At 37.9% G+C, this 11,367-nt stretch overlaps 1 protein-coding gene across 4 annotated transcripts in view; it reads right to left on the bottom strand.

Annotated features, from left to right (window-relative positions):
* Window positions 1–3,432: 3,432 nt before the first annotated feature.
* PIK3R1 (phosphoinositide-3-kinase regulatory subunit 1) overlaps window positions 3,433–11,367 on the bottom strand; it is a 98,330-nt gene continuing 90,395 nt past the window's right edge. For all 4 annotated transcript variants that reach the window (XM_069096446.1, XM_069096447.1, XM_069096448.1 and 1 more), the window contains 8 exons: window positions 10,752–10,850; window positions 10,459–10,639; window positions 10,034–10,159; window positions 8,511–8,653; window positions 8,093–8,269; window positions 7,920–7,988; window positions 6,056–6,226; window positions 3,433–4,869 (listed from right to left, as the gene is read on the bottom strand). In XM_069096446.1, the coding sequence (XP_068952547.1) occupies window positions 4,680–4,869; window positions 6,056–6,226; window positions 7,920–7,988; window positions 8,093–8,269; window positions 8,511–8,653; window positions 10,034–10,159; window positions 10,459–10,639; window positions 10,752–10,850 (1,156 nt within the window). In that variant the 3' untranslated portion in view covers window positions 3,433–4,679. The remainder of the gene's footprint in view (window positions 4,870–6,055; window positions 6,227–7,919; window positions 7,989–8,092; window positions 8,270–8,510; window positions 8,654–10,033; window positions 10,160–10,458; window positions 10,640–10,751; window positions 10,851–11,367) is intronic.

Below are 11,367 nucleotides of genomic sequence, written 5' to 3'. Positions count from 1 at the left end.
TTTAAAGCAATTGGGGTTAAATAACTTGCCCAAGGTTACAAGGCCAGGTTCTTTTTGTGTGGGTGTTAAGTATCTGAGGCCGGAATCGATCCCAAGTCCTCTTGACTCCGAGGCCGGCACTCTTACTCATTGTACCACCTAGCCGCCCCTGGAAGGAATTTCATAGGTCATTTAGACTTAATGTCCATCATTATACAGATAGAAACTAAGACCTAAGGAAATTAAGAGGCTTGCCTAAGGTAGTAAGCTTAAAAGGCAGGATTTGAACTCAGGTTCTCTAACTACAAAGCCAGTTTCCACAAACTTGTATATACAAATAACCTTGTAGTTATGGTACGAACTTGACCATGGTCATATCCATAGCCCATACCATTACTTACTACAAATTCAGTCACATGTAGGTCACCCAAAAGTATAAAGAGCTATTAGAAATTCCTTATAAAGTGACCATTTAAATATCAATCCAAAATTAAGTTTCAAAACAACTTTTATTCTTTTTGAAGACCTAATACAATGCATCAAAAGCAACTTAAAACAACAAGACACAGAGCCATCAAATCTAGAGCTTGAACAAAATTTCAAGGAGGTACACTTCCCCAGCACCCCCCCCATTGCCTTGTAAAGGCAAAATTACAACTGACCACCATATCCTCCCTCTCGTCAAAGACCAATTTTATTTTAACAATATATTTTTTGTAAAAACATTGAACAAAGCTTTTTAAACAAAGTAACAAGAAAAATGAATTTTAATTTTTTTTTAAAAATTAAATAGCAGCATCCTGGGCAGCTAATGCTCTCTCTCATGGTGACAAGTGTAACAGTAACATGGATATTCTTTCCAATTGACCCTAACCCCATCCCCACCCCCAATAGCTGGAGGTCTTAAGAAAAATTTGGCATTTTGGAACTTTATCCCATGGGAGGCATTGTGCTTTGAACTGCCCCTCTCTTAAATGACCCCAAACCTGCACAGCTACCAGGGTCTACTTCCTAACTGACTTGGATACCATGCATAACAAAAGCACAGTTGTTACAACCAGCAATGAGTCCCTCCCAAGGAGGGACATCAGTAGGACATCCCAAGCACAAAAACTCATAACCAGCTACAAAACAGCCACCGATTCCCCACAGCAACAGCTCACAATGACACATTTTGACTCTACACACTTGGACAAGGATTTCTCAGTTGAGAGTCATCCAGACCAGCCTGCAAGGAGTTATTTTTTTTTCAAAAGGGAAAAAAAAAGGCAGAGAATTACTGTACTTCTCATTTCACTTGCAAACAGTTTTCACCATTGTAAAACAAAACTAACACAACCTTTAAAAACACACACACATACACAAAAAATTCTTAGAAGTTTGGATGGTTATGTGCTTGAATGAACGAAATGATTATGTATCTTTTTTGCTGAAAGGTGCACTGAAAACACAGTCCATGCACATATGTGAATATATATCTATATAACTATATATATATATATAAAACTATATATATATATATATGGGTCTCAAGTCTAAGTTATAAGATGATTTCAAAAACATGCTTTTTTTTTGTTTTTACATGTACTTATGATCTCTCTTTCCTTCCTGTGTGATGAGAATGAGGACCAATTCTCCCATTCCTACAGCCCTGCAATAGCATCTTTGTACCTTAGTTTTTAGTTTTTCTTTTTAGGGATATTGAGTGGATCGGAAAAATTAGGAGGATAAAATAGTTCTCAGAAGTAGCTCTAATATATGTATGACCAACTAACGTCTACAAGAAGCTTCAATTTAGTTTTTGTTAGCACTGACTTGGATTTAACTGAAAGGACATTGCAGAATGCTGGTGAAATGTGTGGAAGTACAACTATGATGGGCATGCAACTCAGCGATCACAGAGGCATTTGGCAGAGCTGCAATTCCGTATATATGGCATAACTTGCTACGATATGTTGCTATGAATTCTGCCTCATTATTTAATAAGATGATAATAAAAACTTCTGCAAATGTGCTTGATAGCTACAAGGAAAGTAAATGTTGGAATACCAACATTTCTATTGGTATCATATCGAGAAAAATTCTTATAAGTAAAAACAACAATTTTGTTTATGTGTGTTTGCCTATGGAATGTAATTCATCTCTGATCTGCCTTTATTTCTTGAAACATGAAATTTCACTTGCTATATCCGGGCTGCAATGAAAGCTAGTTTAACTTCTACACACTAATTGTTATATTTTTGTGCCACACGAGACCTTACCCAACCCTATCTCCCCCAAACTGGTCATAAAGTAACATTGTTAATAGAATTTAGTCCAGATGAATTCTGATCCGTCTGGAAAGGAGAGGGAGATAATAAATAGTTTTGTGCAGCTCAGAAAAATTTATTTAAGTTTTTGGACTGACAGTTCTGGACATAAGAGTGAACATGAACTTTCATCTTATATACGTGAACGGTTTCAATTTGAGAGAGAAAACATTCTGGAGAAAATGAAGTCAATTGCTGGTTTCCAAAAGCAACTAAAAAAATATTCACAGAAACAGAAGTGGAAAGGCAAATGAAATGTAGATGAATTAAACCAATCTCTTAACAGCATGTCCAAAGTTAAAATGATATCTTCAGACTCTTGTGTTAATTAGTTTGGACAGTGACCAGCAAATCTACTAGGATTTATTCCTCTCAGTACATCTACAAATCCTATTAATCAAAATAGATCTTGCATATGTAAATTAAGGAAAATATACCTCTGCCTATCCTAAAATTGGAAGGATAACTCTACCAGACTATCCCTATTCCCTCCTACAAAGTCAGAAACAATTATCTGGATGAACAGGAAAGGGCAGTGACAAGACTTCTGGAATGGTCATACCACTGATGCAGTGTGGGCAATGATGATGACACATCTTTGGTTCTTGTACCCAAAAAAATGATCAGCTGGAATATACCTGGTGCCACCACCATAGTCAAAATGCTTTTTAGAACCTTCCTTTCCTTCTAATTGCTTTAGAAAATGGGATAACTTTGCAACAATCATATTCTTCTCAATCACAAAGGCTCACCTTTAATTGACCACAAATAGGTGCCCCAAAAAACTTAGGTATTTCTCTATGAAAAACAGAAAAACATTCTTAAGAAACTTCTTTCCTAAAAACTGAAATATCTGACCAGCTGGGTGAAGCTTAAGGGTTGCAGTGGTCGGTTAGACTATCATTTAATTGGCTATGAGTAATAAATCAAAAGGGTTTGGAAAAGACTAAAACAAATTAAATCATTTGTTCTCTGAAATCATTAATGGAAGGAGAAGGTGCAAACCACCCTTCCCTCCTTTCCCATCTTTCCCCTTTCCACCCCACCCCACCAAACACAAGAAGCTTACAATGTTCTTTTAAACAAACATTGTCAGGTACCGTATTTTTAAGAGTCTTAAAACAATATTGTTGGACTTCAATGATACTTTGTAATATTCATATATTTTTTTTATTGAATAAAGCAGCTTTGAAGCTTATCAGGCACTGCCCAACAAAACATTTAGTCCAAAAATCTGTTATGAACTTTTTAACCTTGGGCTAACAGCCAAGTATTCTGTACAAGGAAAACTGTAAAATATTTCATAGTTTTAAATCTGAAGCCAATTTTTACTGGCAACCTGTACATTTCTTTAAAAAAAAAATAACAAAATGAATATTAATAAAAAATCAGGGAAAACAACATTTTCAAGCAACAAAACCTAGAAAAGAGGGAGCTTATTCTGAAGGTACATTTAAAGTGAAATACAATTTAACGAAAAGAAAGAATTGCATAGCACTAAAGATTTAGCCTTCAGCAAAACAAAAAGAGAAGCTTGTTTGGTTTTGATAGGTTTTGATAGTTAGTCATCCAATATTATGTACATATTATATATATATATATATGTATATATATATATATACTGTATTTCATTTAAAGTCTTATTTCTCCAAACTTGATTTCTCCAAACTGGATGGTTTGGTGGTGGTGGTGGGTTTTTTTTTTCCTTTTTTTTGTTTTGTTTTGTTTTAAAGTCTAAACAAAACACTTCCTGGCACTTGGCAACTATAGCAATTCCTCCGAACAAACATGAAACCAAAGTTTTCTTCAAGTGTCCCTCTTAAAGTGTCCCTTATAAATGGAAGTGTCTTTCTGCTACATATTCATTCATTCATTCATCAGAAAAATGAAATAATCCACAGTGCCGTGTGTCTGGGTCCACTGAGCACAGTGGCTTGCCAAAACCCAATCCAGGCTGGACTGATCGATTCTCACAGCAGGGCTGGCTGAGCCCTGCCAGCCCCTCGGTCCACACAGTCCAAACGTCAGGCTGGTAAAGCTTCAGAAAGCGTAAACAAGCACCATGTTAGTTAAAGGCCTCTATGTCCCTGCAGGCAGAGATTTAGCATTTTTTTTCCTCTTCGTGTTTTTTAAATAAAAAACAAAAACAAACAAACAAACAAAAAAAAAAACACTCCGGATTTGAAACATATGGTCACAGCACAAGGCTGCATTCTCCCCCCACGTCCTTTTTTTTCCCCCAAAGAAAGCTCTAGTCCTATCTGAAGACAGACAGCTTTGTTTCTGCAGCTCAAAATCACAGGTTAGGCTGAGGAGGGGACAGGGGGAGCCCTTTGCTTTCCAGAGGCCTCGGTGTGGTGGAACTTTAGGTAAAGAGACAGTAGGAGCTCTTCATCGCCTCTGCTGTGCATTGACTGGGTAGGCTAAGGTGACATTGAGAGAGTCGTTGTGCTGAACAAGGGATGTGTGTTGGTAATGTAGCACCAGCTCTTTCAGAGAGTTGTACAAGTTATATGGCTCTGCAAATCCATACCCCGTTGGCGTTTTGTTTATCACGCAGTGCTTTACTTCACCATCCACCCTAGAAAGGAGAGAAAGAAAGGGAAATGTTATTCTGAGTTCTGAGTTTATGAAAAACTTAATTTTCTTAACTTTACAATTACAGAGCAGGAAAAAAGAAGCAATTAAAAAAAAAGGTTAAGAAACTGCCTAAAAGTTATGGACTTCTCTAAATTAACATGGTACGTGCTGTCCTCTCCCCCAAAATACTCTCCTTTACTAAATAGCTTAGTGCCTACTCTTAAACTATTAGTGTCTGATATTAAGTCAACTAGGTAGTACAATGCAAAGAGTGTCTGGCCTGGAGCCAGGAAGACCCGAGTTCAAATCCAGCCTCAGATACATAACTAGGTGTGTGACCCTTGGGCGAGTCACTTGTTTGCCTCAGTCTCATCAGTGAAATGGGGATATAACAGCACCTGACTCCTAGGACTGCTGTGAGGATCAAATGATGTAATAACTGTAAAGCACTGAGAACAGTGTCTGTCACACAGTAGGAGCTCTATAAATATTAGCTATTATGAAATACTCCAGTGTGACATGGTAGATAGAGCTCTGAACTCAGAACCAAGGAGACCTGTTTTCAAATCCTACCTGAAACTAATGAATTACACAACCATGAGAAAGTCACCTTGCTCCTAAGAACTACAGTTTTCTCAGCTATAAAATGGGGATAATCCCTGTTCATACTCAACACTTCACTGGGTTGTGGTAAAGCTAAAATGAAGCAATGTATGGAAAAATACATGGGAAACCTTGTCCTCAAAGTTCTTGTCAAACCCTGTTACCCACAAAAAGATGTTCTTAATTATGTAGAAGATGGTCTCTTTATCACCGTCTTCACCACTAAGGTAACCTATACAAATTAAAGCTGATTTTTCAAGGCTACCCTCAAACTATTGAAAAGACATCTTCAACATGTACTAAAATGAAGGGAATGCACAGTTGACTCGTTAGAGTGCCATCGAGTCTGATCTGCTGACCAGCGCCCCAATAAGGCCTCAGTCAGGATCAGCTGACAGTGCCGCCCTCCCCTGGGATCCCTGCTGTCTGTGGGTCAAGCCCTCAAACACAAGGTCTAGGTCACCTTTATTCCTCTGATCCCCAGCAACATCGAATACCGTTTGTCCGACATATAGCAACCGACTGAACGGATACTGCCCTTGAGAAGGGTCTAGGACAAAATAAAATTCACTAGAGATACATACACTACGGAGCAAGCAAAACAGCCCTGCTTGCTGCTCTCTCGGACCAGGAAGGTGCCGTCCCTTTTGCCACGCAAGAGGTTCTCTGCCTTGCTCCGGTTGCTGCTGCCCACATTCCACGTCCTCTCATCATGGTGCGGCAAGTCCTCGTCATCTTCCACCATTGAATATTGGCTACACAGAAACAGAAAGGGTTGTTTATGTTTAAGATGCACATCAGCGCAGCTTCTTGGCCACTCTAATCTGTGAAGGGCACTCAGCATTACTGTTTGTGGATGGCCTTCCCACATCCACAAAACAGGATCAGAGATGAAGAGTGGAAAGGAATCTTAGGGGGCCCACTAATCCAACCTCTGGTTTTAACAGATAGGGAAACTGAGGTCCAAAGGTTTTTTGGTGTTTTTTTTTTGCCTTTTGGAGGGCAATTGGGGTTAAGTAACTTGCCCAAGGTTACACAGCTAGTTTTTTGTGTGGGTGTTAAGTGTCTGAGGCCGGAACCGAACTCAGGTCCTCCTGACTCCGGGGCCAGTGCTTTACTCACTGCACCACCTAGATGCTCTCAAGGCCCAAAGGGTTTTAAATGACTTGCCCAAGGTCACAAAAGTAGCAGTCAACTTGAACCTGAATGCTTTGAAGCCAAATCCAGAATTAATCTTCTCAGACTAAAGCTTTCCTTTTGCTGTGGTCTGAGCATAGCCTTCGCTATATCTCCCTTATAGCCTAGACATAAGGATCAGTCCAGTCTCACTGTGGGGCAAGAAAAGGATTTGGCTGAAAAGTCGTATCATTCTTATTACAGAATGGTCAACTGCTAGAGATCCTGAAATGGTATGAGTTACTATCTTACATGCCCCCTGAACAACCCACTCCCAGATAACCATCGGTGCCTACTACCAAAGAACTCCACGTACAATCCCAACAGCAAAAAATGAGTACAATAAACTACTGTTTGTTCACAATGTTTGGGGGATGGACTATTTTCATTAACTCCAAGTCATCAGTTTTCAAAGAACGAAAACAATTCTAAATACAAAAAGAACCTAATTTTTCCTCTGTTGGTTTCTTTCAGAAAGCACTTTTGGATCTCTATACTTTCTTCACAGTCACCATTATGAATATACACAATCATGTTACAAGAGAGAGAGAAAAAATGCTGCTTATTTAAACTTTCTGTCTAGTTGAGTTCTGTATAAATAGGAGAGAGTTTACTAGTTTATCTTGGAAGCTGTTCCAAACTAATTCCCTGGTCTCCCAGAAAAGAAGACATCTAATAAAGCAATCCAAAAGTGCTTTGAGAAATGAAAGGAACTATGCAAATATAAGGTACAAATCCCGTCTCATCTGTTGCTGGGAGGTAGGTTACAGCTGAGCAAACTGGAGAAGGCTGCATCTGAACTCAGGTCTTCTTATCTCCCAGGCCCACTGCACCATGAAAACATGAACTTTGGGATCAGAGGAACTGGATATGAATCCTGGTCCTGACATTTAAGATAGGTATGACCTAGGGAAAGTCACTTCATCTTTGCCTGCTTCATTGACAGAAAAAAACTGGGCCTCTGTTCCTTCCTTTGTAAAAGGAGTGGGTTGGACTAGATGACTCCTAAGGTCCTTTATGGTATGCTAAATCTATGATCCCTAATCTCTATTTATTTATATCCTAAATCTGTGTTCCAAGGGCCATTTATCCCATCCTCAAGAACCAATTAAAGATCTGAGCTTTCTGTTCATTAGAGAAGTGCAAATAATTTGCCCACTTTTTTTCAGCCTTCTATATGTCCAAGTTACTGATTCGGGCCTCAAGACCTATGGCCTCTACCCAGAGCTAAGAAATTTCTTGACAATATCCCTGTAGTCAATATATACTTACTCTTCTGTATTTTCATTGCCCAGCCATTCATTCAACTTCTTTTGTCGGACACCTTTTTGAGTCAACCACCTATAATTTAAAAAAAAATTAAAAATCAAGGTCAGGGTATAATTATATAAAACACATCACCTACAAACAGCTCCCTTAGTTAGCTTTCAATCCGATTCTCTTACATTAAGTATTGGTCCCTTGTCTTCCTCAGTTGAATGAGATCTGGCTTAATGCTGTTCATCCGTTTGTCAATCTCTCGATACTCAGCAGCTTGCTTCTTCAAATCCTCCTCTAACCTTCGTCTACTATCCACAATTTCACTGATTCGAGACTTTAACTTTTCATAATTATGCATAATCCTGGAGGGAAGAAACAGGCTTGTCAGACAGTGGGCTCATCATATGGGCATATGGGGTTTCTATAAAGTTGATAACAATCTTTGCCCCGGCTGCATATAGGACATCACAGTCCTCAGCACCCCCTGTGCCATTTCTAAACTATGTGCCACAGAGAAAGCTGTCTGGGACTTCTGGAGATTAACAGAAGAACTGAAGGACTTCTGACCAAAAAGAAACATTAACCCTTTAACTACCCACTGACCTTTGTATTTCTTTTTCATTTCCTTCACGTTTAAACTTTTCTATGTATTCTTTGCTGTACCGTTCCTGGGTTTGGCACTGTTCTTCAAATATCTTTATTGTTTCATTAAATGCTTCGATAGCTGTTCTTTTCATTTGGATTTCCTGCAACGCAATTTTAGTTTTTTAAATAAGAATTGATGCTTCAGATGAAGCAGACAATTTCCATTCAGTAGCAAAACACAGACAAAATGATAAACTGGCTTCATTCATTTGAGTGGTATATTGCAAAGTAGAGTACTAAGCCTGGAACCAGGAAGATCTGAATTCTAATCTCGCCTCAGTCTCTTACTAGCTGTGTGCTGGCCAAGTCACTTAACCCTGTTTGCCTCAGTTTCCTCATTTGTAAAATGAGCTGGAGAAGATTTTGAAATGGCAAACCACTCCAGTGTCTTTGCCAAGGAAACCCCAAACGGGGTCACAAAGAATCAGACTTGACTGAAACTACGGAACAAAAAAATATTGCAAACTTTATGGGGGCAGAAATTCTGTCTTAGTTAAACTTTGTATCTATCTCCCATATAATATAATTCATTAAACTCAGAAAACAGTGAAAGTTTCTGCTAGAGTCAAATACTTAGTGCAGGCAAGATGGCTTTATGGGTAATGTTCCAAATCAATGAAATCAACAGACCACACACCTGTGCTTCACCTATAGAACCCGCAAAGGAAGAAGAGCCCTGCAGCCTTTCCTTCAGCTGTCAGCTATCTATCCCACTGTGAATCAGTATCTTATGGCATTCATGTCCTTCCCTACCTCCTACAGTCTGCCCCAGATAAGGGTTTGCAAAGAGACAAGTGGGAGAGACCAATCTCAGAGAATCTTTTGGGATGGATGTGTACATGAATATGTACATGCATACATATGCACATACATACATGCATACACATACACACACACACCAACATATAATTTCAAAGATGACTTGGATGACTAGATGACTTCCAATGCTTAATCAGAACACCTAGGATCCTAGTGATATATAGATAAATAAATAAATAAAAAGGACAAATAACAGATTTTCATATATTATATAATTACATTTATTGTGTTTAAATTATATATTAGACATATATACTTGCTCCTCAGTTTTTTAAAAAGATAAATATATCACTAGGATCAGAAGAATATCAATTATATATTATTATAAATAACATCATACACACACAATTTACTCCTCAGATTTTTGTTTCTCTTTTTTATTCCTTTTTTATTTTTTTAAAGATAAGTATAGGATCATAGGAGTCTCATTAAGTGTTAGATGTCATCTAATTCAGACCCTTCATTTTACAGATAGGGAAACTGAGGCCCAGAGAGGAGGATTAATTTGTCCAGTATCACACAGCTAGTGAGTGACTGACAATGAATGAAGCCAAACCCACGCCTTCTCGCTCCCAAAGCCAGTGCTTGCCAGTTGGTGACCAGCTTAAAAGTCCAATAACCAAGAATTCTGAAGTGCAAGTCTGGCTTTATGAATAACTTACCTGAGATGTACGGGTATAATCTTCATATAATCGATCATATTCTCTGCTTTTTTCTTGGAATTGAGTGTTATATTCATGTAACTTCTTTCCTACAGCTTCAATATTATCTTCTTTTACTACTTGATCCTAGAAAAGAGATTAAATTTTTTTACCTGAGTTAGCATTTTGCACACTAAATTTATTATTAAAGTCATAACTTGGGAAAATTTGGCCCTTATTTAAAAAAACTCGATAGGAACATGCAAAATTTCATTTAACTATTTGTAAAAAAGAAAGGGCCTTCTCAATTATAAAATTTTCAGGCATGATTACAAATATAAATTGGTGTACTACTTCAACAATATTTTTTTGCCATATTTTGAAATATTTAAGTGATTTGCAAGCAATGTCTTGTCAAAGTCTAGTCAGTAACTGCAGTCATTTACCTGTTGGTACTTGGATACTGGATAAAGTAATTTCACATCCAGTTTGGGATTATACTGAGCTAGAGATTCATTCCGGTAGTGGTTTATCAGTTCAACCACAGAATTGAAAGTCAATGGGTCAGAGAAGCCATATTTCCCATCTCGGTGAAATATTTTGATTAATTTGTTATTTCCTCCTTTCCTGTGAACAAAATATGCGAAAACAGTATTAATCTCTAAAGTGCAACTTTTCCTATTCAGGAAAGTGTTTTAAAGTCAGCCTAAGTGCTCATCTCAATTACATGCAATCTTACCTAAGTGTAAGAGTATAGTCACCATGCATTTTGGTGGATGCATCTCGAACCAAAAAGGTACCATCTGCTGTATCACGTAGCTTTTCATTTACTTCTTCCCTAAAGTACAAAGAGTAACAACAATAAATGCTCATTTCTGTGACATAGCTGTTCTGGTTTCACAACTGTAAATTTTTTTTTTCTTTCCAGATTAAATCTCTTTATTCTGTGTTTTATTTAGACACTGCGATATTTTTTCCCCTCTCACTTAAATGTCTCTGTAAAAGCAAGTACAACGACACGAAAGATAAAAATGTACTCAATAGTCTCACTGCTGGAATCCTTACAAAAAGTTCTTTCTAACTATTCTAACATCTCTGAACAATTGACATGGCTAGGAAGGACCTCCTTCGTCACGACACAGGCTTTCAAAATCAGTGTTCATTTATGGCATAAATGAGAGGATTAAATCTCGCAAGTTTTGCTCTTAAGCAGAAGGTCTGACTTTTTACTCTGTCTCTAGGCACTGCCCTTTTAATTTAAGCTCTTCCTAGGCATGTCAGACAATAATAAAGCTCTGAAAGTATTTAATTTCATAAGGCATCAGGCCCTCATTGCTTCTCAAGTCCCAGTGACT

Source organism: Petaurus breviceps, unplaced genomic scaffold (assembly GCF_028583685.1).
Source record: "Petaurus breviceps papuanus isolate PSGF00001 unplaced genomic scaffold, PetGlider_PUasm1.0 229, whole genome shotgun sequence".
Classification (NCBI taxonomy): domain Eukaryota; kingdom Metazoa; phylum Chordata; class Mammalia; order Diprotodontia; family Petauridae; genus Petaurus; species Petaurus breviceps.
This window is presented reverse-complemented; position numbering and strand designations above follow the sequence as displayed.